The sequence below is a fragment of the Scylla paramamosain genome, chromosome 30, assembly GCF_035594125.1.
Source record: "Scylla paramamosain isolate STU-SP2022 chromosome 30, ASM3559412v1, whole genome shotgun sequence".
NCBI classification, from domain to species: Eukaryota; Metazoa; Arthropoda; class Malacostraca; order Decapoda; family Portunidae; genus Scylla; species Scylla paramamosain.
The window spans coordinates 6807334-6833629 of NC_087180.1; the positions used below are offsets into that span (position 1 = coordinate 6807334).

Here is a 26296-nt window from a genome sequence, read left to right on the forward strand (position 1 = left end):
TGGCGCCTCGTCACTTATACTTGGCTTGTGGATTTGAAGGGCCGAGCAGTGATCAACTTATCTTCTAATAGCTACCTTTCCTAACTTGGTAAAATGCGAGGGTTGGCTTCTTGTTTTGTTGTCACCACATGATGATCCCTATTGCTGTCTCACTACCAACACTCGTCGCACATTGATAATGATAAAACCGAAACATAACAGTGCCTTGAATATAGTAATATCTTGCTGTAACGCCAAAAAAGTTTTTTTTTCTTTTTATGTAAGATTGTCACTGACCAAGGGCAACAAAAATTGAAAAAAAAAAGGTCCACTCAAATGCCAGCTTCCAAAACGACACCAGATAGAATGATCAAATAGCAAAGGATAAGTGTCTTGAAACCTTCCTCTTGAAAAAGTCCAAGTCATAGGAATGAGGAAATACAGATGCAGGAATGACTGAGAAAACTGGTTAACTTTTGCATTAGGGAGGTAGACAGAACAGGGATGAGAGAAAGGAGAAAGTGTTGTGCAGCGAGGCCGCGAGAGGAAAGGAGCCATGCAGTTAGCAAGATGAGAAGAGAAGTTGGCATAAAAATAGCGGTAAAAGATAGCAAGAGATGCAGCATTGTGGCGATGAGAGAGAGGCTAAAGACAATCAGTTAGAGGGGAAGAGTTAATAAGACGAAAAGCATTTGATTCCACTTTGTCTAAAAGAGCGGTATGAGTGGAATTCCCCCATAGATGTGAAGCATACTTAATACATGGACAGATAAGGCCCCTTTACAGAGTTGGCAGTTGGGGGCGGTGAGTAAAACTCGCGGAGACGACTCATAACACCTGACTTCAAGGGGGGGCGGTGTACTGAGATCTCAGTATGGCCTTTGATTAAGTTTTCTCTGATTAGAAATATAAAATTTATAGTTAATTAATTGAGATTGTAATTTGTTTGCATTATGGTATCGCTAAATTGTACTACTTACTTGTAAATTTAACATCTTATGTATTTCGCTTCCTGTAATTGCGCATATCGTTGTTCGTGTGTGGAGATTGTGACGTGGGAGTTGGATGACGTGCGAATGCGATCTTGCTTCCCCGGTGGCCGCTTGGGCTGCCTTTCATTTCACTTGGGAAATCTGTGTGGTGAGGTGGTGGCGTTGTGTGTGTGTGGGTTGTAGGGAGCCGGCTCCATGTCCCAGCTGCAGGGAAACTAGTACGTGTTGGCACAAGGATTACAGTGGCTCAGGTGTGCGGCTGGAATTTTGGGTGAGTTTAACAAGTTTGTAAGCCATTTAGTGTAGTTTTACATACCAATTGATTATTCACTTGTCACAGCATGAAGCTTGACTTTGTGTTACCACAACTGTACTTGTGTGATATGTGAGTGATAGGTTTATAAAGACGTCCTGTTAGTGTTTGTGGCCCTGGATCTGTGAGACATGTTGGTGTGTGATCCACTCCCAAGGAGGTTACGCAGGGATTCACCTTTGTGTTGATAGTGGAGGCACTGTGTGAGTCGCACATAATGTAGTTGTGTGACAAATGGTAACGTTGATTAAGATTCGTAAACATTGTGATTATAGCGCATTGAATGGGTGTATGTTGGGAGTGTTTTGACGGGTTACCGAACTGCGTTTGACATGCACTTTTTCAACAGGTTGGACCTTATAGTAAAGAGAGTTACTCCCGGTGCTGTCATACTTACACATTGGTGATACAAGGGGCGTTGTAGAATCGCGAATCAAATATTTTGTACACAGGCCTAAAGTGATTCATGATTTCACGTTTGATTTAACGCATGAGGGGGGTAATAGAATTTTATTTTTTTTGTATTTCGCCATATTTCTAAGTAGGAATCAGTATTCCACTGTTTAAAATAAATAACATATTAATACAAAAGATATCTGATGCAGATACATTGATTTTTTTTTTTTTTGTGGGGGGATTTACGAAGAAATAATTATATATTTTTTTTATTTTTCGTACATAAATGCAAGAAATATTAGCTAGAGATAAAAAATTTTCTAGAGATAGAACCGTAAATTTTCATAGGATACTATAGAAAAATGGGTTTATCGGAAAAATATGGGAAAAAAGAGGAAAAAAAAAATTATCATACATGTCTCGCGGCGCGAGAAACCGTGAAATTTCATGACGGGACTCCTCAGTGGGAAAGATTTTTTTTTATCAAAACTTTGGATATACTAAAAGAAGCGGAAAAATGCAGACTAAATAAAGGTCCTACAACCCTCCCTTCACAGAAGAAGGTGTTGTAGCTAGAGATGAACTGTGAAGTGTCCAGTTTAGATTATAAGTAAAGGACAGACCGAGGATGTTCAGTGTAGAAGAGGGGAACAGTTGAGTGTCATTGAAGAAGTGGGGATAGTTGTCTGGAAGGCTGAGTCAAGTTGATAGATGGAGGAATTGAGTTTTTGAGGAATTGAACAAGACTAAGTTTGCTCTGCCCCAATCAGAAATTTTAAAGAGATCAGAAGTCGGGTTTTCTGTGGCTTCCCTGTATGAGCTTTTTGATTCCTGAAGGATTGGACGTTTACGAAAAGACGTGGAAAAGTGCAGGGTGGTATCATCAACGTAGGAGAGAATAGTACAAGAAGTTTGGTTTAGAAGATCATTGATGAATATTAGGAAGAGAGTGGGTGACAGAACAGAATCCTTAGGGACACCACTGTTAATAGATTTGGGAGAAGGACAGTGACCGTCTACCACAGTAGCAATAGAACGGTCAGAAAAGAAACTTGAGATGAAGTTACAGAGAGAAGGATAGAAGTCGTAGGAGGGTAGTTTGGAAAATCAAAGCTTTGTGTCTGGCTCTATCAAATTCTTTTGATGTGCAATTATCCCCCAAGTTCGCTGCGTAATTTTCATGGATAGGTATACACTACACTGACTGGAGTTGGTGCGCGGTCATAGTCCAAGATATATCATTAGTGCGCCACTAAGCAATAAAATTTGAGAATCTCTTGCCTAAGGCAACAGGAAAAGTTTCACCAAATCTCTAAAAGGAGATTACGAAGATTCAGAAAAGAAAGCTAGACCATCAGTAGAGCGGCCGCGACGGAACCCTTACTGCCGATCAGATTGAAGGTTGTGAAGTGATAGATGTTTAAGAATCTTCCTGTTGAGAATAAATAAAAAAAAAAAAATTTTAGAAGGGCAGAAAATTAAAGTAATAGGACGCTAGTTTGAGGGATTAGAATGGCCACCCTTTTTAGGAACACGCTGAATGTAGGCAAACTTCCAGCAAGAAGGAAAGGTAGTTGTTGACCGACAGAATTGGAAGAAATTGGCTTGCCAAGATGCAAGTTCTGAAACACAGTTCCGGAGAACAATAGGAGAGACCCCATCAGGTCCATTAGCGTTCCGAGGGTTAAGGTCAGAGAGGGAATGAAAACATTATTGGGTAGGATCTTAATGAGTATCATGAAATAGTCGGAGGGTGGAGAAGAGGGAGAAAGAAGCTGTGAATAATCCAAGGTAGGTTTTTTAGGAAAGGTTTCAGTAATAGTTCAGCTTTAGAAATATGTGAAATGTCTGTGGTGCCATCAGGGTTAAATAAAGGAGGGAAAGATGAAGAAGCAAAGTTATTAAATATATTTTTGGCGTGTTGCCAGAAGTCACAAGGGGAGTCAGATCTAGAAAGAATTTTATTTTTATAGATAAAATAGTTTTTGGCTAGTTGGAGAACAGACTTGATATGATTCCATGTATAAAGTGCATGAGATTCAGGTGATGGAAGGCTGGAGTTTCGTTTGTAGGGCGCCTCTTTATCACGTACAGCACGGGAGCAGGTTCAGTTAAATTAAGGATTAAGGAGTTTGAATTAAGGATATTGTATATAAATTAAGGATTATGTATATAAAATAGTACTTAGGTACAAAAGATTAAAGTCTTCCTTGAGTAACATCTGAGAGGCTGTGCTTATATATATATATATATATATATATATATATACTCGTATATATATATATATATATATATATATATATATATATATATATATATATATATATATATATATATATATATATATATATATATATATATATATATATATATATATATATATATATATATATATATATATATATATATATATATATGTATATGTATATAATTATTATTATTGTTATCATTATTATCATTGTTATTGTATTTTTCTGTGTAAGTTTCAGACTGGTCCACATTAGTGTTTGTTGTTAGATCGTAACCTTATGAATAATGGTGTTTATAGACTAAGAAAAAAATAAAAAGAAGATTGATACCAAAGATCTATCAATTAATAAAAGATGTACCCTCTTCCGGTAGTAGAAGTCAGAAATAAAACCCGAGTAATAATCCAGTTAAATTTATTTCGCAGAGCAACCCCAAACAAAAGAAAAACATCCTAACAAATACAATGAAAGTTTATGTATATATTAGTTTACTTCCCCGCGACTAATAACATTCTTTTTGGGAGGATACAGTAAATGTAGTATATCCAGTGATACAGGAATACAGGAATGACTGTTTCAATGAAGTTTAATTGTTAGAAAGTAATGTAGATTTTACATTTACAATGACTACCCTATCTGCTATTCATAAGACTTAGTACACTGTCAGCTGCATTGCCAGTGTCTCACATCACATACCTGCTATAGGGGATCACACAACTCATATATGTGACTCTCTCTCTCTCTCTCTCTCTCTCTCTCTCTCTCTCTCTCTCTCTCCGTCCTCGCTACCTTCTCTTCTTATCGCCAAAAGTAGCATCCACAGGCCTCCCAAACCACAACACACACACACACATTATTATTATTACACACACACACACACACACACACACACACACACACACACACACACACACACACACAATAAATAAATACAGCCGCTTGCTTTTGTTCATGCTAGTCAACGAGACTGCCACCGAATCCAAACATCACTACGACTTTTTACAAATTAGCTTATGTGGAGTAGCCGAACATAGCATGTTAAGCGCCTCTGCATGAAAGATATTGTTTTCAAAAACATAACGTTCTTCATTCAAGTACCATATGAAATAGAAAGAATGTGTAGTTCAGCAGATTTCAGATTGAGTTGAAGGAATATCAGTGAAAGACTGCGTGTAAAGAAAGTGAGTTTTGAAAGTTATTTTCTTTTTTTTTCTCTCTCTTTGTTTAGCTAGGTGACGTCTCATATAATTTCATTTTAAGAATACCGTTTTGTGATGATGAAATAGATATTAAAGCACAGGGTGGCGTCAGAAGGTTTTCATCTCAGTTATTCCCCTCTCAGACTGTTCTGATTTTTTCACTCATTGTTGTAATGTTGCATTTTTAAAGATTTTCTACAGTTATTTACATGGTTATTGATCTGAATTTGTTTACTGCATGCCTCCGCCTTTCCACGGCTTCGCTGCAAACTATCTTTCTACTTAGCCATATAAACTTATTCAACTTCTGTCTATTTTATACAAATACAGGAGCAAACCGGTATCTTTATTTTCATCATCTCTCATCTCTTTTACTGGTAAATTCTAAAATTTTTTTCCTATTTCTGCATGTTATCTTCCCTTGACTTGCTCTGTTTAAAAAAAGGAGTATCGGGACACTTCAAAAACTTAACTGGTTTATTTCTTTATTTTATTTTATCTTTGGATGAGAGATGGCATTGTAGGCGGGCTCAAGAGAGAGAGAGAGAGAGAGAGAGAGAGAGAGAGGGAGAGAGAGAGAGAGAGAGAGAGAGAGAGAGAGAGAGAGAGAGAGAGAGAGAGAGAGAGAGAGAGAGAGAGAGAGAGAGAGAGAGAGAGAGAGGGAGGGAGGGAGGGAGGGAGGGAGGGAGGGAGCGAGAGAGAGAGAGAGAGAGAGAGAGAGAGAGAGAGAGAGAGAGAGAGAGAGAGAGAGAGAGAGAGAGAGAGAGGGAGAGAGAGAGAGAGGAATAGTCAAAGTACATGTCACATTATCAGTCAAGCCAACGTCATCACAAAGGTTCAAGTGGATGCTGGTCGACCTTAACTATAGTCACTACATGATAGTATTTATCAGCTGATAACAGATAACTCCTAAAACTTTTCCATTCCCTGCCACCCTGCACGTACGCCCTGTAAAGGTGAAGGCATCGGGAAGCAGTCCATACCACAAATCTGCATCATTACGACAGACGTTATTCGTTGAAAACACTGTAAGTCTGTTGGCTTGTGTGTCTTTGTTGATTGATTCAGTGATTCTAAGTAGTAGTAGTAGTAGTAGTAGTAGTAGTAGTAGTAGTAGAAGTAGTGTTAGTGGTGATGGTGTTGATTAATATTGTTACTGTTGCTACTACTATTATTATTATTATTATCATTATTATTATTATTATTATTATTATTATTATTATTATTATTATTATTATTATTATTGTTATTACAATTATTATTATTATTATTATTATTATTATTATTATTATTATTATTATTATTATTATTATTATTATTATTATCATTATTATTATTATTATTATTATTGTTATTATTATTATTATTATTATTATTATTATTATTATTATTATTATTATTATTATTGTTATTACAATTATTATTATTATTATTATTATTATTATTATTATTATTATTATTATTATTATTATTATTATTATTATTATCATTATTATTATTATTATTATTATTGTTATTATTATCATTATTATTATTATTATTATTATTATTGTTATTATTATTATCATTATTATTATTATTATTACTATTGTTGTTGTTGTTGTTGTTGTTGTTGTTGTTGTTGTTGTTGTTGTTGTTGTTGTTGTTGTGTCAGGACACCTCAGCCCCCGACATTACATTCTCCATGTGGTGTTTCCTGCCGTGACCTGACCCAGCCTCTGGCCGCCAGCCGAAAACATGGGAGTGAGATCCGACCCTTTGGGCTGTACCAAGAGTCATGAAAGTTTAGGCAGAGAGGAGTTCACAGCCACCCCATTTCACACCAACCTGGGACCACCTGTTCAGTAGCAAAGAACATGATCCACCCTATCTAAAAGAGCGGTATGATTGGAACTTCCCCAGACATGTGAAGCAAACTCCATACATGGACGGATAAGGCCCTTGTACAGAGTTAGCAGCTTAAGGGAGAGGTGAGAAAAACTGGGAGACGTGTCAGAACACCTAACTTCATAGAAGCTGTTTTAGCTAGAGTTGAGATGTGAAGTTTCCAGTTTAGATTATAATAAAAGGACAGACCGAGGATGCTCATTGCAGAGGAGGGGAACAGTTGAGTGCCATTGAAGAAGAGGGGATAGTTGCCTGGAAGGTTGTGTCTTGTTCACAGATGGATAAATTGAGTTTTTGAGGCATTGAACAATATCAAGTTTGCTCTACCTCAATCAGAAATTTTACAGAGATCAGAAGTCAGGCGTTCTGTGGCTTCTTGAAGGGTTGGACATCTATGAAAAGACGTGGAAAAGTGCAGGGTGATATCATCAGCGTTGGAGAGGATAGGACAATAAGTTTGATTTAGAAGATCATCCATTAATAATAGGTAGAGTGGGTGACAGGACAGAACCCTGAGGAACACCAATTTTGGTAGATTTAGGAAAAATAGCGAACGTTTACCACAACAGCAACAGAACGGTTAGAAAGGAAACTTGAGACGAAGTTACAGAGAGAAGGATGAAAGCAATAGGAAAGTAGTTTAGAAATCAAACCTTTCTGCCAGACTCTATCAAAAGCTTTTCATATGCCTAAAGCAACAGCAAAAGTTTCACAAAAATCTCTAAAAGAGGATGACCAAGACTCGGTAAGGAAAACCAGAAGATCACCAGTAGAGAGGCTTCGACAGAACCCATACTGGCGATCAGATGGAAGGTTGTGAATTGATAGATGTTTAAGAATCTTCCTGCTGAGGATAAATTAAAAAACTTCAGATAGGCAGGAAATTAAAACAATAGGACGGTAATTTGAGGGATTAGAACGGTCATCCTTTTTAGGAATAGACTGAATGTAGGCAAACTTCTAGCAGGAGGGAAAGGTAGATGTTGACAGACAGTTGAAAGAGTTCGACTAGGCAAGGTGCAAGCACGGAGGCACAGTTTCGGAGAACAATTGGAGGGGCCCCATCAGGTCCATAAATCTTCCAAAGGTTTAGGCCAGCGAGGGGATGGAAATCATCATTGCGAAGAATTTTAAAAGGTAGCATGAAGTAGTCAGAGGGTGGAGGAGAGGGAGGAACAAGCCCTGAATCGTCCAAGGTAGATTTTTAAGCAATGGTTTGAAGAGTTCAGCTTTAGAGATAGATGTGATTAGCAGTGGTGCCCTTTGGTTGAAATAAAGGAGGGAAAGAAGAAGAAGCAAAGTTATTGCAGATGTTTTTGGTTAGATGCCAGAAGTCATGGGGAGTTAGATCTTGAAAGATTTTGAGGCTTTCTATTAACGAGGGAATTTTTTGGTTAGTTGGAGAACAGACTTGGCATGGTTCCGGGCAGAAATATAAAGTGTATGAGATTCTGGTGATAGAAGGCTCAAGTATTTTTTGTAGGCCACCTCTCCATCATGTATAGCACGAGAACAGGCTGTGTTAAACCTAGGTTTGGAAAGTTTAGGTCGAGAAAAAGCGTGAAGAATGTACGCCTCCATGCCAGACACTATCACCTCTGTTATGCGCTCCGCACACAGAGACGGGTCTCTGACATGGAAGCAGTAGTCATTCCAAGGAAAATCAGCAAAATACCACCTTAGGTCTCCCCAACTAGCCGAGGCAAAATGCCAAAGGCACCTTTGCTTATAGGGATCCTCAGGAGGGATTGGAGCGATAGCACAAGATACAGATATGAGACTGTGATTGGAGGAGCTCAACGGAGAAGAGAGGGCAACAGCATAAGCAGAAGGATTAGAGGTTAGGAAAAGGTCAAGAATGTTGGGCGTATCTCCAAGACGGTCAGGAATATGAGTGGGGTTATCGTTCTAATCCTTCAAACTACCGTTCTATTGTTTTAAATTCCTGCTTATCTAAATTTTCTTTTTTTTTTAAATCTATCTTCATTAAGAAGATTCTTAAACATCTACCACTTCACAGCCATACTGATAGCCAGTATGGGTTCCGTCAAGGGTGCTCTACCGGTGATCTTCTGGTTTTCCTTACTAAGTCTTGGTCATCCTCTTTTAGAGAGTTTGGTGAAACTTTTGTTGTTGCCTTTGACATACCAAAATAATCTGGCACAAAGCTTTGATTTCCAAACTATCCTCCTACTGCTTCTATTCCTTTCTGACCGTACTATTGCTGCTGCGGTAGACAGTTACTGTTCTTCTCTTAAATATATTAACAGTGGTGTTCCTCAGGGCTCTGTCCTGTCACCCACTCTCTTCCTATTATTTATCAATAAGTTTCTAAACCAAACTTCTTGTCCTATCCACTCATACGCTGATGATACCACCCTGCACTTTTCCATGTCTTTTCACAGACATCTAACCCTTCAGGAAGTAAACAGTTCACGCAGGGAAGCCACAGAACGCCTGATTTCTAATCTCTCTAAAATTTCTGATTGAGGCAGAGCGAACTTACTATTGTTCAATGCCTCAAAAACTCAATTCCTCCATCTATCAACTTGACACGACCTTCCAGACAGCTATCTTCTCTTCTTCATTGACATTCAACTGTCCCCCTCTTCTACACTGAACATCCTCGGTCTGTCCTTTATTTATAATCTAAACTGGAAACTTCACCACTCATCTCTAGCTAAAGCAGCTTCTGTGAAGTTAGGTGTTCTGAGACGTCTCCGCCAGTTTTTCTCACCCTTTCAGATACTAACTCTGTACAGGAGCTTTATCTCTCCATTTATGGAGTATGCTTCGCATGTCCAGAAGGATTCCACTCATATCAATCTTTTATACAAGGTGGAATGAAAAGCTTTTTCGTCTCATCAATTCCTTTCTAAGTGACTGTCTTCAGCCTCTCATCGCCGCAATGTTGCATCGCTTCCTATCTTTCGCCATTTTCATGCTAACTGCTCTTTGATATTGCTAACTGTGTACCTTCCCTCCTCCCGCGGCCTCACTGCACGACACTTTCTTCTTTTTCTTAAGCCTATTCTGTCCACCTCTGAAATGGAAGAGTTTACCAGTATTCTCAGTCATTCATCCCTTTCCCTGGTAAACTCTGGAACTCCCTACCTGCTTCTGTATTTTCACCTTCCTATGATTTGAACTCCTTCAAGAGGGAGGTTTCGACACTTATCCTTTAATTTTTAACTACCACTTTAACTACCACTTTGTTGCCCTTGGCCGTTGTCCCTCCTACATAAAAAAAAAAAAAAAAATTCACTGTGTCACACATTCCAACTTCTAATATTTCATTACTTTCTCTTTTCCTAACTCTCCCACTCCCAGTATTTCCATCACACTGAACTATCTAAAGTCATCTAATAAAAAATACTTGTCACTCATCTTTCCATCATTCTTGCTCTCTTCAACCACTACTAAACATGGTTACTATGACACACTGTGTAAAAATACCACCATGATGAAATTGTCAAGGCACAAAATAAAACATGCTGGCTATGATGAAGTAGGTGATGCCTTCACACGCCCTCACCTTTGGCCACAATTCTTTCCAATAAGAAAGGACCAATTACCTGTATTCTAGAATGCCATGTGAATATCATTTAACACTTGAAATTAGGCAGAGAGCGTGGCTTCAAGGAAAAAAAAAAAAGGCAACCATTCCTCTCAAAACTAAACCTCAAAATCTCAAAACTGTTTGTTGTAGTTTTCTTTAATAATTTCACTTATAAATTATTAATTTATAAAATAAAATCACTAGAAAAGAAATAAAACTTCGTTATTTTGATAATTTCACTTTTCAATTATGGGTAAATAATCACAAATTATACTTTTAAATAAAAACTCCCAAATTAACTTAAAGGAATGGCATTCATAGAATATTTAGATGGTCAATCATCTAGATATTCACTGAGACATATTTGGCAATTTCATCATTATTGCAAATCATTGAATGGCAGTTACATTTCTGCATAAGATTTGATTTTCATTTTTGCAGTTGCGCATTGCAATATACAGCATGCTAGTATCAAGAAATGGGACAATGTTTCACTTTAAAGCTGCATCTCCAGCAGGAAAGGGTTGATAAGGACAACATTTGCCTTCCTAAAATTCATATATTTTCAAATATCACAACTGACTTTCCTGTGAGACTATGAACAATACATAGTACACATAACTAATAAAAAATGTCTGTTGTATTTTTTATAGATATAAGTGAAAGCTAAAGTAAAGTAATCCTCAAACTTTGTTGCTTACTGGCGCACTGAAGACACATCTTGGACTTCGACGGCGCACCGAGCCTGTAGTCAGGTAGTGCAGGCCGACTAAAAGAAGACACACCTACGTATCTGGAAAAGTTAGGCGGCGCACTTTGGTGATGGCCGCGTCGCACAGTTTGCGAATCACTGCAGTCTAGATGTGGAACAATGAGAAGTTCTTGAAATATTATTCCCTCCCCTCAACACAGGCCCGTATTCAGAAACGCTCTGTTCTCACCACGATTATTGTCAAAGGCCACAGAGGTGATTAGCCGGGTTCTCAAGTGTTTCTCCTGTTAATAATGTAGAAATATTTTTGATCTGTCTCTAGAACCATAAAAAAGGAAAACATCCATAAAAATCTGTCACTTCAGCTAAACTTACTAAAAGCTTTCTATAAGTAATTGGGATGCGGCCACAAGTGTTTCACAATATGCCCCACACACACACACACACACACACGCACACACACACGATAACGTAATATGATGCAGTTTTAGTTATACGGCTTCATTTTTCACGTTACCCTCCTTCCCTCAAGTGCAAACCAAGAGGAATATAGAGAGAGGGTGTAGGTACGCCATGGACAGGTGAGTGTACGTGAACTGCTGGGTGAGGCTTCCAGTCAGGCAAAATAAATTAATAAAAGATAAATTAGATGAAAAAATGAATGTAGAAAATCAAGTACATAGATAAATATATGAGTAATTAAATAAATAAATAAATAAATAGATAAACGATAACGACGCCGGTGTTGTCATAACGAAGCGGATTTCACAATAACGGAGTTTCACGATAACGAAGCGGGAATCGCCATAACGAAGCGAGTGTCACGATAACGAAGCGAATTTCACGATAACGAAGCGGGAATCGCCATAACGAAGTGGATTTCATGATAACAAAGCGGGTGTCGCCTTACGATAACGAAGCGATGTTGAAGTAAGTTCTCCTTGACAGCAATGAATTCTTTCTCCCCTTAAGACGCCATCCAGCAGGCCTGCAGGACTGTGTGAGGACAGTGGCGGTGCGAACCTCCAGCCCCTCACACTGAAGAAGAGAGGTCATCAGAAAGAAAATTTCGACAACTGACCTGACACTGCAATGGAAGGCGCACTCATCGCCCCAAAAGAGGTCCCTAGCGTGGTAGTGTCTGGGGCGTAGTGGAGGGCAAGTGTTTTTTCCTGTACAGTTATGTACTGAACAAGGAATTTTGATGAGCCACTACACACAATTCACCAGACACTGTCACGGAAGGAGGAGCCCTTATCCCGCCTTCAGGACCCCTCTGATGGCAGTCTGGTGGATGGTGCGTAGTGTTCTCTTGTTAACGATAGCCTCTTTTTGGATGTGAGGGGATGGAAGTGGACGATCACATCTGAATGAGGAGGTAAAGGAGGAGCGGGACTTGCTTTAAAGTGATAAAAAAAAATATTCCATGCTCCAGAAATATGTAAAAGAAAATGAGTCATGATAATATCAATAATGATAAAAAAAATAAAAATACTACGTTCTAGAAATAAAAAAAAATGAGACCAAAGATGTTTCTTTACTGTTTTTCATGTATTTGTAATGACACTCTTTAGCAAGATTTCCCATACATTTACAGCTGTCAAAACATTTTGTGGTTTTTCTTGTCGTTTGTCAAATCCGGATTACATTCATACTAATACTTAGAACATTGTTACCAACACGTGTAAGCGACACGTGTGAGTGAATTTCCCCGATCTCGTCATCAGTCCTCCTCCGCCCAGCCTTGCTGGCGGACGTGCGGCTCCTAGGTCCGTATACATAAACATTTTTAATAGGCTAAAAGTACTTTTACTGACTAGTTTTATTTTTACTGTTAAAAGTTCCATAAAAGTAATACATAATCACTTTTAAGACCTAAAAGACTTTAAGCAGCTAGGAGTGGTGGCTTAAAATTACTTATAGGCTGAAGGACAACAACTCAACACCTTAATTTTCGTACAAAGGAGAGGCGTCCTTCGAGAGTATAGTGATGCTTAGCTGATCGAGAGAGTTCTGCCTGCTCTTGATGACATTCTATATGTGACAGAACTTGTGAGGGATGCACTAGAGAGTGATATGAGATAAAGGCCATAAATTCGGTACAACGCAGCCAGCCATCAGCCAAAACCCTTGAGGCGTTTTGCCTCTGCTAATTGGGGGGGACCTGAGGATGTATTTTGCTGATTTTCCTTGGAATGACTACTACTTCAGTGCCAGAGACCCATCTCTGTGTGCCGACAAGATAACAGAGGTGATAGTGTCTGGTATGGAGGCGTACATTCCTCACTCTTTCTCGACCTAAGCCTTCCAAACCTTGGTTTAACACAGCCTTTTCTCGTGCTATACATGATGGAGAGGTGGCCTTCAAAAGGTACATGAGCCTTCCATCACCAGAATCTCGTGCGCTTTATATTTCTGCCCAGAACAATGCCAAGTCTGTTCTTCAACTAGCCAAAAACTGCTTCATTAATAGAAAGTGTCAAAATCTTTCAAGATCTAACTCAACCCATCACTCATGGCATCTAGCCAAAAAAACACCTCCAATAACTTTGCTTCTTCTTTCCCTCCTTTATTTCAACCAGATGGCACCACTGCTATCACATCTATCTCTAAAGTTGAACTCTTTACTCAGGGCTTTGTTAAAAACTCTATCTTGGACGATTCAGGGCTTGTTCCTCTCTCTCCTCCACCCTCTGACTATTTCATGCTATCTTTTAAAATTCTTCAATAATGTTTTCCATGCCCTCGCTGGCATAAACCCTCGAAAGGCTTATGGACCTGATGGGGTCCCTCCTGTTGTTGTCTGAAACCGCACCTCCATGCTTGCACTTTGCGTAGTCAAACTCTTTCAATTCTGTCTGTCAACATCTATCTTTTCTTCTTGCTGGAACTTTGCCTATATTCAGCCTGTTCCTAAAAAGGGTGACCGTTCTAATCCCTCAAACTACCGTTGTATTACTTTAATTTCCTGCTTATCTAAAGTTTTTGAATATTTCCTCAACAGGAACATTCTCAAACATATATCACTTTGCAACCTTCTATCTGATCGCCAGTATGGGTTCCATCAAGGACGCTCTACTGGTGATCTGCCTTTTCTTACTGAGCCTTGGTCATCCTCTTTTAGAGATTTTGGTGAAACTTTTGCTGTTGCCTTAGACATGTTAAAAGCTTTGGACAGGGTCTGACACAAAGCTTTGATTTCCAAACTACCCTCCTACGGCTTCTATCCTTCTATCTGTAATTTCATCTTGTTTCCTTTCTGACCGTTCTATTGCTGCTGTGGTAGACGGTCACTATTCTTCTCCAAGATCTATAAATAGTGGTGTTCCTTAGGGTTCCCTTCCAGGCAACTATCCCCTCTTCTTCAGTGACACTCAGGTGTCCCCCTCTTCTAGATTGAACATCCTCGGTCCGTCCTTTTCTTATAATCTAAACTGGAAACTTCACATCTCATCTCTAGCTAAACCATCTTCTATGAAGTTAGGTGTTCTGAGACGTTTCCGCCAGTTTTTCTCGCCTCCCCAGCTGCTAACTCTGTACAAAAGCCTTATTCGTCCATGTATTGAGTATGCTTCATATGTCTGGGGGATTCCACTCATACCGCTTTTTTAGACAAGGTAGAATCAAAAGTTTTTTTGTCTCATCAACTCCTCTCCTCTAACTGACTGTCTTTAGTGTCTTTCTCAGCGCCGCAGTGTTGCATCTCTAGCTATCTTCTACCACTATTTTCATGCTAACTGCTCAAGACTTTCTTCTTTCTCTCACCCCTATTCTGTCCACCACTCCAATGCAAGAGCTAACCAATATTCTCAATCATTCATCCCTTTCTCTGGTAAACTCTGGAACTCCTTGCCTGTTTCTGTATTTCCCCCTTCTTATGACTTAAATTCCTTCAAGAGGTTGGTTTAAAGACACTTATTCTACAATTTTTGACTAGCGCTTCGGACCCCATTAGGGGACCGACATCTCAGTGGGCTTTTTTTCATTGAATTTTTGTTGCCCTTGGCCGGTGTCCTGTCTACATAGAAAAAAAAAAAAAAGCTGCTTGCAGGGATATGCAGGATTTTGAAAATCATTTTGCACTAAGCGCAAACTAGTGTGTTATCTAATTAACCTGACAAGGCAATCTCTCTCTTTTCTTGGCTTGGCCAAGCTGTCCCCACCATTGTTGTTGTGCTGACACCCCCGGGGGCGGGTCCTAGTCTGAACTCGCCTCATGTTCATTATTAAACTCACAAAATATGTCAACACTCCTGTTCTTTTTATCGAAAAGTTAAATATAAATTAACTTTAAATAATTTTATGTATTCGTTTTGACATTCTAGTGCAAAAACATAATGGTTATGGGGGTCTTTCTTAAGCGCTAAACATAGCACGTATAGCGAATTTAGATTTTACTTTTTCTCCTAACTAAAATTTTTACAGTTTCTTATATACACTTTTAGCATTTACTTTTAGCTGGGAGTAAATTTAAAAGTCTTTAAGGCGTTTTTATGTACATGGGCCCTGGCGGGTTCACCACTTATCTCTTTGTACAGTTTTATTTTATCAATATACAGCAGCTCTTCTACCACCGTCTACTCTGGGCACCACTTCTATACACAGGTAATAACTAGAAGCCAATTCTAGTACATTATTATTACTATTGTCATCACTTTTATTGTTGTCGTTGTTGTTGTTTTTTTACTGTTGAGTTGTACCTGATGCTGTTGTTGCTGTTTTTATTATTATTACGACAGGTAATAGTAGTAGTAATAGTAGAACTACTACTACTACTGCTACTACTACTACTACTACTACTACTACTACTAGCCTTGAACTTTGCAATTACTGCAACACCCTCCTCTTATTCCTGACCATTCCCAATATTCTTGATCTTTTCTGAACCTCTAATCTCTCTGTTCATGCTGTCACTTTGTCTTCTCTTATGGGATTCTCCGATCAAAACCTCATACCCGTATGTATCTTGTCCTATGGCCCCAATCCCTCCTCAGGATCCCCCAAAGCGGAGGTGCCTGTGGCGTTTTGCCTTTGATAAATGGGGGGAACCTGAGAAGGTATTATTCTGCTTTTCCATGAAATGACTACTGCTTCCGTACCAGGAATCCGTCCCTGTGTGCTGAGTGCATAACGGAGGTGATACTGTCTTGGTTTAGCTCGGCCTGTTCTCGTACTATATATTGTACTGTACGTACATTTTAGAGAGGTGGTCCACAAATGGTACTTCAGTTTTCCATCACCTGAATCTCATGCGCTTTATATTTCTCCCCGAAATCATGTCAAGACTGTTCTCCAACTAACCAAAAACTCCTTCATCAATAGAAAATGGCAAAATCCATCTATAGGTAGATCTAACTCCCCTTGAGACTTCTGGCTACCAGTCAAAAATATCTCTAACAACTTTTCTTCATCTTTTCCTTCTCTATTTCAGCCTGATGGCATCACTATCATCTCATCTATCTCTGAAGGCGAACTCTTCACTCAGACCTTTTGCTGAAAACTCTACCTCGAATGATTCAGGTCTTGTTTCTCCCTCTCCTCCACCCTCTGTTTTATGCTTCGTTTTAAGTTTCTTCCTAATGATCTTTTCCATGTCCTCGTTGGCTTTGATTCTCGAAAGGTTTATGAACCTGATGGGATCCTTCCTGTTATTCTCAGAAAGTGAGCCTCCGTGCCTGCATCTCGCACCTTGTTTAGTTAATCTACAGTAGCCGAGGTCGAATTTAAGAGAGATCCCATACTTTGATACTTTGCTGGCAGAACTACAACACTACGATTCCTCAACTGCTATCATTATATCTTTGAATGTATAGAGGAAATAATCATGTGAAGAAGCTGCAACAAGAGTTTCAAATTCACCTTAAAATGAGGTAAAATATTGAAGGAACTACCACTTTCACCCTGCCTCAAGCACACAGGCTAACAAAGCACTGTTGCCACGTTTAACGGTTACCTTAAGCTGATAATAGACATTTATATAATCCAGATTACTGTTTTCTAAAATGGAAATATCACAAAAAGATCTGCTCTGAGTAACGAGGAGGTGTTACAAAAAATTGGAAACGTCAGTCTGTGACCATTAAGCATAGAAGCAGCATATGTGGGAGGTTGTCAAAGAGCGGAAAAAAAAAAAAAGAGAATCTTGTCACTTCAGAACGGAACAGAAAGGCTGAAAATTGTTGTGGATGACCAAGAACAGTATTTGCAAAGGAACAACCTACGGATTACTATTATCCTCGAAAAGAAAAACGAAGATATTAGTGTTGTAACACTGGAGCTGATCAATAAGAACGTCTCTGCTGTTGAACCTATCATTGACGGACATCGATTGAGTGCATCTTTTAGGACCACGAAGGGACGATAGGTCAGCTCTCCCTGTCCTGCTATTCCTATCCACTTGTCAGATCCGTAACCATATCTATAAGTATCGAGTGATTATATATATATATATATATATATATATATATATATATATATATATATATATATATATATATATATATATATATATATATATATATATATATATATATATATATATATATATATATATATATATATATATATATATATATATATATATATATATATATATATATATATATATATATATATATATATATATATATATATATATATATATATATATATATATATATATATATATATATATATATATATATATATATATATATATATATATATATATATATATAGGTCGGACTGCCTTTCTGTCTTGACACCCCCCTCAACTTTTTCTTCATTAACTTCTGCAACATTCGCGGTCTAAGATCTAATTTTCAATCTGTAGAACACCACCTCTCCTCTTCTAAACCTCGTCTTCTTTTCCTCACTGAAACTCAGGTGTCTGAGGTAACTGACAGTAGCCCCTTTTCTGTTTCCTCCTACTTTCTCTATCCTCATTTTCGATCCAAAGCTGGATGCTGCGTTTATGTGCGCAATGACTTAACCTGCTCTCGTGCCCACGCTCTTGAATCTTCCGAGTTTTCCACCATCTGGCTACGACTACAGAGTCACTCTCAAACTAAATTTATCTGTGCTGTATACCTCTCTCCTAACTCCTCTGACTATAAGAAATTCTTTGACTACTTAACTTCCAAAGTGAAGCACATTCTGACCCTCTTCCCTTTTGCGGAGATCTCCATTCTTGGAGATTTCAATGTTCACCACCAGCTTTGGCTTTCCTCTCCCTTCACTGACCATCCTGGTGAACTAGCCTACAACTTTGCTATCCTCCATGACCTAGAACAATTGGTGCAACACCCTACTCGCATTCCTGACCGTCTTGGAGATACGCCCAACATTCTTGACCTTTTCCTGACCTCTAATCCTTTCTGCTTATGCTGTTACCCTTTCTTCTCCGTTGGGCTCCTCCGATCACAATCTCATATCTTTATCTTGTCCTATCACTCCAATCCCTCCTCAGGATCCCCCTAAGCGAAGGTGCCTCTGGCGTTTTGCCTCTGCCAGTTGGGGGGACCTGAGGAGGTATTTTGCTGATTTTCCTTGGAATGACTACTGCTTCCGTGTCAGAGACCCGTCTTTGTGTGCTGAGCGCATAACAGAGGTGATAGTGTCTGGCATGGAGGCGTACATTCCTCACTCTTTTTCTCGTCCTAAACCTTCTAAACCTTGGTTTAACACAGCTTGTTCTCGTGCTATACATGATAGAGAGGTGGCCCACAAAAGGTACTTAAGCCTTCCATCACCAGAATCTCATGCACTTTATATTTCTGCCCGGAACAATGCCAAGTCTGTTCTCCAACTAGCCAAAAACTCCTTCATTAACAGAAAATGTCAAAACCTTTCAAGATCTAACTCCCCTCGTGATTTCTGGCATCTAGCCAAAAATATCTCCAATAACTTTGTTTCTTCTTCTTTCCCTCCTCTACTTCAACCAGATGGCACCACAGCTATCAAATCTATTTATAAAGCTGAACTCTTTGCTCAAACCTTTGCTAAAAACTCTACCTTGGACGATTCTGGGCTTGTTCCTCCTTCTCCTCCACCCTCTGACTACTTCATGGTGCCTATTAAAATTCTTCATAATGATGTTTTCCATGCCCTCGCTGTCCTAAAACCTCGGAAGGCTTATGGACCTGATCGGGTCCCTCCTACTGTTCTCCGAAACTGTGCCTCCGTGCTTGGACCTTGCCTAGTCAAACTCTTTCAGCTCTGTCTGTCAACATCTACATTTCCTTGTTGCTGGAAGTTTGCCTACATTTAGCCTGTTCCTAAGAAGGGTGACCGTTCTAATCCCTCAAACTACCGTCCTATTGCTTTAATTTCCTGCCTATCTAAAGATTTTGAGTCTATCCTCAAGAGGAAGATTCTTAAACATCTATCACTTCACAACCTTCTATCTGATCGCCAGTATGGGTTCCGTCAAGGCCGCTCTACTGATGATCTTCTGGCTTTCCTTACTGAGTCTTGGTCATCCTCTATTAGAGATTTTGGTGAAACTTTTGCTGTTGCCTTGGACATATCAAAAGCTTTTGATAGAGTCTGGCACAAAGCTTTGATTTCCAAACTACCCTCCTACGGTTTCTATCCTTCTCTCTGTAACTTCATCTCAAGTTTCCTTTCTGACCGTTCTATTGCTGCTGTGGTAGACGGTCACTGTTCTTCTCCTAAATCTATTAACAGTAGTGTTCCTCAGGGTTCTGTCCTGTCACTACTTCATGCCACGTATTAAAATTCTTCTCAATGATTTTTCTTATTATTCATTAATGATCTTCTAAACCAAACTTCTTGTCCTATCCACTCCTACGCTGATGATACCACCCTGCACTTTTCCACGCAGGGAAGCCACAGAACGCCTGACTTCTGATCTTTCTAAAATTTCTGATTGGGCAGAGCAAACTTGGTATTGTTCAATGCCTCAAAAACTCAATTCCTCCATCTATCAACTCGACACAACCTTCCAGACAACTATCCCCTCTTCTTCAATGACACTCAACTGTCCCCCTCTTCTACACTGAACATCCTCGGTCTGTCCTTTACTTATAATCTGAAATGGAAACTTCACATCTCATTTCTAGCTAAAACAGTTTCTATGAAGTTAGGTGTTCTGAGACGTCTCCGCCAGTTTTTCTCACCCCCCCAGCTGCTAACTCTGTACAAGGGCCTTATCCGTCCATGTATGGAGTATGCTTCACATGTCTGGGGGGGGTTCAACTCATACTGCTCTTCTAGACAGGGAGGAATCAAAAGTTTTTCGTCTCATCAACTCCTCTCCTCTAACTGACTGTCTTCAGCCTCTCTCTCACCGCCGCAATGTTGCATATCTAGCTGTCTTCTACCGCTATTTTCATGCTAACTGCTCTTCTGATCTTGCTAACTGCATGCCTCCCCTCCTTTCGCGGCCTCGCTGCACAAGACTTTCTTCTTTCTCTCACCCTTATTCTGTCCACCTCTCTAACGCAAGAGTTAACCAATATTCTCAATCATTCATCCCTTTTTCTGGTAAACTCTGGAACTCCCTGCCTGCTTCTGTATTTTCACCTTCCTATGACTTGAATTCCTGCAAGAGGGAGGTTTCAAGACACTTATTCATCAATTTTTGACCACTGCTTTGACCCTTTTATGGGACTGGCATTTCAGTGGGCATTTTTTTTATTAGATTTTTGTTGCCCTTGGCCAGTGTCCTTCCTACATAAAAAAAAAAAAAAAAATATATATATATATATATATATATATATATATATATATATATATATATATATATATATATATATATATATATATATATATATATATATATATATATATATATATATATATATATATATATATATATATACATAGGCACTCAAGAAAGTATATATCAAGAAAGATGTGCATCCCAGTGTTCACGCGTGGCAGAGAAAACTGAAAAGGCGCACCCAGAAAATGTTGGTTGTAACATTGTCTTCAACGTTAGGGAACGAAACTCCTAAAAGACAGAGTAATCATAGATAGGTCGAGCCTGCAGGGTTTTTGAACAGGCCACAACACATCACCAAACCCCTTAAAACTGTATCCTGGAATATTAACGGAGTAAAAAAACGAAACGAAAAAAGTAACATCCAAGAGTTTCTTTTCGAATACGATGTAATTGTTTTGAATAAAGCAAAAACTTCACTATGGGTGTGCCTACCTGGCTACGTCTTCTACATGAGCTACAACGTGGATTCGGCTCTTCATGGTGGTACCACAATTATGGTGAAGAATTTCCTTGCCCTAGAGGTGAAAGGAGTAGATAACAGCACTCCCGACCAAGTGTGGTTCCAGCTGCGATGTTTCCCCGGTGTTACTCTCAGGGCCTGTTACATCCCGCCATCTGATTCTCCTTACTTAACTCACCAGGCATTCTCAGCACTATAGGAAAAGCTCGTGAACAATGACAACGGCAGCAGACACGTGATTCTGGGTAATCTGAATGCAAGGTTTGGTGGGAGTATACAAGATTTTTTTCACCAGTAGTAAGTATTGCTACTCGCACATACCAGATGATGTAGCGAATCCCAGTGATAATGTTTATGTGTTAGGGAAAATATGTTAAGATAACGATCTCATTATAATTAACAATATGAAAACAGATGAAAAGTATTTTCCAAGCTAAAAAAAACTTTTAGGAAAGAAAACGAATGGATATCGGAACTGGACATGTGTGTAGTTTCCACCATATTGATAAACAATGTCGATTACTTTCGAGTACACCAGACAGAACTCTTGCACTCTGATCACGCCCCTATATCTATCCAACTGCACGCAGACGTGATGAGTCTTGATGACGTGTTGGAGCGGGCCAGCGCTTTAGGCGGCCACGCGTTAGTCATGGTTGCAGAGAAGTATCCCTCACTCTCAAGTGAACCCATAAAGTTTTGTAATATAAATCATTACATGCTGGGGGCTACCTCTGGCCAAATTCTTCCAAACTGTCAAGTGCTGGGCCTGAGCAGTGTAGTCTGTGTTGTTGGATGTCATCTTCACTCCACCTATCTATGATTACTCTGTCTTTTAGGAGTTTCGTTCCCTAACGTTGAAGACAATGTTACAACCAACATTTTCTGGGTGCGCCTTTTCAGTTTTCTCTGCCACGCGTGAACACTGGGATGCACATCTTTCTTGATATATACTTTCTTTAGTGCCTATGTATATATATATATATATATATATATATATATATATATATATATATATATATATATATATATATATATATATATATATATATATATATATATATATATATATATATATACTTGCTTATTTATATTTTTTTTTCTGTTTATATTTGGTGCCGTACATTCTCTAATCTCTAGCAGTTTGAGTGTATAGGCCTTAGAGAGGCATGTGAACGGATTTTGCCGGTCTCTGGGAACAGCTCTTGGAAGCCTCATCTCCTCAGCTTGATTCACAAGATCATTGAGTTCTAGATATGCTGCAAATGTATGCAATTAAATAATTGTTTTCAAGAGTTTTTAAAACAATACTACAAACGTTTCTTAATTGCCAACTAGTTTGAAATCAGGATATGGGGTCTTGTGCTTGTGGTTACGAGATTAATTGACAAGAGTATCAAAATCAATTTGGATAAAGTGGTGGTAACATTCTAGAGTGCTTTCCAACCATTATATATATATATATATATATATATATATATATATATATATATATATATATATATATATATATATATATATATATATATATATATTGTTGTGCACGCCCCTTTTTCCGGCCTTCAGGCGCCTTCAGGTACACACTTACCACTGCAGCAGCCCAAGGCGATCATCGCTCACAACAGGAATCCACCACCGCTGTGGTCAGGCCCATTTGGCTAGTGGGGGCGAGGCAGGCACACACAGCACCTGTCTAGACTCAACAGACTACTGAGAGGGGGAAGGGGCAACAAAACACAGGCTCACTAGCACTCCTGTCTTTATTGCCCACACAGAGCAGTACCACAGAGCACAAGGCACACTACCACACTACAGCATAAGTCAGGGTTGCACCACCGGCCCTCACTCTGCAAAGTGTCTCTGTCCCTGGGTAGTGCGTCTAACCTCACAGAACACCTGTAGGTGCACAGCATACCACGAGATCACAACTTGTACACAGCATTGCTCAGCTAGCATCAAGTACTCACTGTCTTAAGGGGTCTTTACAGTCAAACAGTTGTCAAACCCAGTTGTCCAACCTGCTTGTCAAGCGGTTTGAAGAGATGTCAAACAGTCAAACCAAATGTACATCAAACCTCAGTCCTCAACTCAGTGTGACTCACGCTATTGTAAAAGGAAAGATATGCCTCTCGACGATTTGATTGCCATTGGCTTAGCGGTGGCACTAAGGAAAAAAAGATCAAAGTGGACAAAGGACTGGCTGTTAAAAAGAGATCAACATTCACATACCAACTTGCTTGTTGATCTGAAATTAGAGCCAGATGACTGGCATAATTATTTGAGGATGGACGAAGAAGCACATCTACTGAGGTATGTCACTCCTTTTATTAAATATAAAGATACACCTATGAAAAAAACCATAACTCTACACGAAAGACTGAGTGTCACTTTTCGTTATTTAGCAACAGGCAGGGCACTTAAAGATTGAAATTTTATTTTATTATTGGTTTTGAAGTGCTACTGAGGTTTGGTATTGCATGTTCTTACATGCAAACGTTTTGTGGATGAGTTAAAGTCAGGCTCAATCAGACTTTCTTCAAACTGTATGAACGTGTTTGACAACCAAATACCGTGTTCACACGCTCAAACATCACTTAAAACACATGTTTGTCAAATTTGGGTTTGCCTTTAGTTTGCCAGGGCACACTAACTTCACACCATGCCCCAGGGCGCAGTCACGTCGTTGCAGCGCCAGGCGACCAGTATCGCAGCAAGGAACTAGCACTCCTTATCTTGGTCTGGCGTTTTCTCTTTCTGTCTGATATCCTTCTCTCTCTCTCTCTCTCTCTCTCTCTCTCTCTCTCTCTCTCTCTCTCTCTCTCTCTCTCTCTCTCTCTCTCTCATGTCCTCTTCTCGCTGTGTCCTTCTCTCTTGAGAACCGCCACAGCCCTTTATATAGCGTTGTCCCCTTAAAAATTGGCTGGCGCGCTACTGCTTTTTGGGCCAATCACTGTTTCCCTCCTCCACTCTCAACCCAAATACCAGCTCACTCCTTAATGAATTAAGCGCTGCCAACGCCCATCTTCACTACTCGCTACACAGTGCTACCAACATCGTCCCCCCCCACTCTGTCGCAACAATATATATATATATATATATATATATATATATATATATATATATATATATATATATATATATATATATATATATATATATATATATATATATATATATATATATATATATGTATATCATTTATTAACTTCTTTAAGATATTTTATTTATATCTTATGACTGTCCTTTTCTTTTTTGTAATTTGGTTTATGACCTTGCCAAAGCTAGTAATTTTCATTAGATCGTGATTTCAGGTTTCTTAACCCTTCTTTAGTAGCATGTTGAAGCTGAGGTGGGAATGGCTGGTGTCGCTGTGTGACCCACTATTTTTCCAGTGGCCCATGGAGTCACCCTGGCACGCAAGCATAAGTGATTGGCTGCCTGCGCGCTGCTGCTGGACTTCTTATGCAGCAGTTGTGATTGGGTGTTTCTTTTCATGCTTGGCAGGGTCTGAAAGTCGGCTTGTACATTGAGTTCAGAACTGAATTCTTTGATGTACAAGGCTTCTAATATTGTAAGGCGCCTTGCTTCAGTACACATGTCCACAATTTCGGTATTATCTTAAAGAAGTTAATAAATGTTGAATTAGCCATCACATTTAACGAAACTTGCTTACAAGAAAATCTCCTGCCCGTATATGCACTCCACGCACACACACACACACACACACACACACACACACACACACACACACACATATTTCCCTTTGTCCTTTCCAGGGAAGATGGCTGAAGGAAAAAGCAAGGGCAGGGTCGGTGATTGCGGGATACAGCTGGTGGTGGAGCCGCGCGTGTGCCTGCATGATACACCTACCAGCATCATGGTGAAAGGACTACAGCCCCAAGCTTTAGTCACCCTCACACTCACCACTCACAACGACGCCTCCCAGAAGGTGAGTCTTATTGTAGTATTTTTTTTTTTTTTCAGTTTTCTTAAGCGGCAACAGTAATATATATATATATATATATATATATATATATATATATATATATATATATATATATATATATATATATATATATATATATATATATATATATATATAATTTTTTTTCTTTATTTAAGAAACGTTCCTCACTAACAGTTTCACCTTACGTACAGTGGGTAATAATTAAAAAAATAATAATTCTCCAATAACTTTCCTTCTTCTTCTTTCCCTCCTTTATTTCAACCAGATGGCACCACTGCTATCACATCTATTTCTAAAGCTGAATTCTTCGCTCAAACCTTTGTTAAAAACTCTACCTTAGACGATTCTGGGCTTGCTCCTCCCTCTTCTCCACCCTCTGACTACTTCATGCTAACTAATAAAATTCTTCGCAATGATGTTTTCGCTGACCTAAACCCTCGGAAGGCTTATGGAGCTGATGGGGTCCCTCCTATTGTTCTCCGAAACTGTGCCTCTATGCTTGCACCTTGCCTAGTCAAACTCTTTCAGCTCTGTCTGTCAAAATCTACCTTTCCTTCTTGCTGGAAGTTTGCCTACATTCAGCCTGTCCCTAAAAAGGGTGCCTGATCTAATCCCTCAAACTACCGTCCTATTTCTTTAATTTCCTGCCTATGTAAGGTTTTTTAATCTATCCTCAACAGGAAGATTCTTAAACATCTATCACTTCACAACCTTCTATCTGATCGCCAGTATGGGTTCCGTCAAGGCTGCTCCACTGGTGATCTGGCTTTCCTTACTGAGTCTTGGTCATCCTCTTTTTAGAGATTTTTGGTAAAACTTTTGCTGTTGCCTTAGACATAGCAAAAGCTTTTGATAG

The 26296-nt window shown here is 39.1% G+C and overlaps 1 protein-coding gene across 2 annotated transcripts in view; it reads left to right on the top strand.

Annotated features, from left to right (window-relative positions):
• The first annotated feature begins 1077 nt into the window (after positions 1–1077).
• Positions 1078–26296, top strand: part of LOC135116196 (acyl-coenzyme A amino acid N-acyltransferase 2-like) — a 32849-nt gene continuing 7630 nt past the window's right edge. Inside the window, exons 1-2 of one of the 2 annotated variants that reach the window (XM_064033517.1) lie at positions 1078–1242; positions 25250–25422. In XM_064033517.1, coding sequence (XP_063889587.1) covers positions 25255–25422 — 168 coding nt within the window. In that variant the 5' untranslated portion in view covers positions 1078–1242; positions 25250–25254. Of the gene's footprint in view, positions 1243–6078; positions 6157–25249; positions 25423–26296 lie in introns of those variants that run through there. The other variant, XM_064033516.1, reaches the window with a different exon arrangement.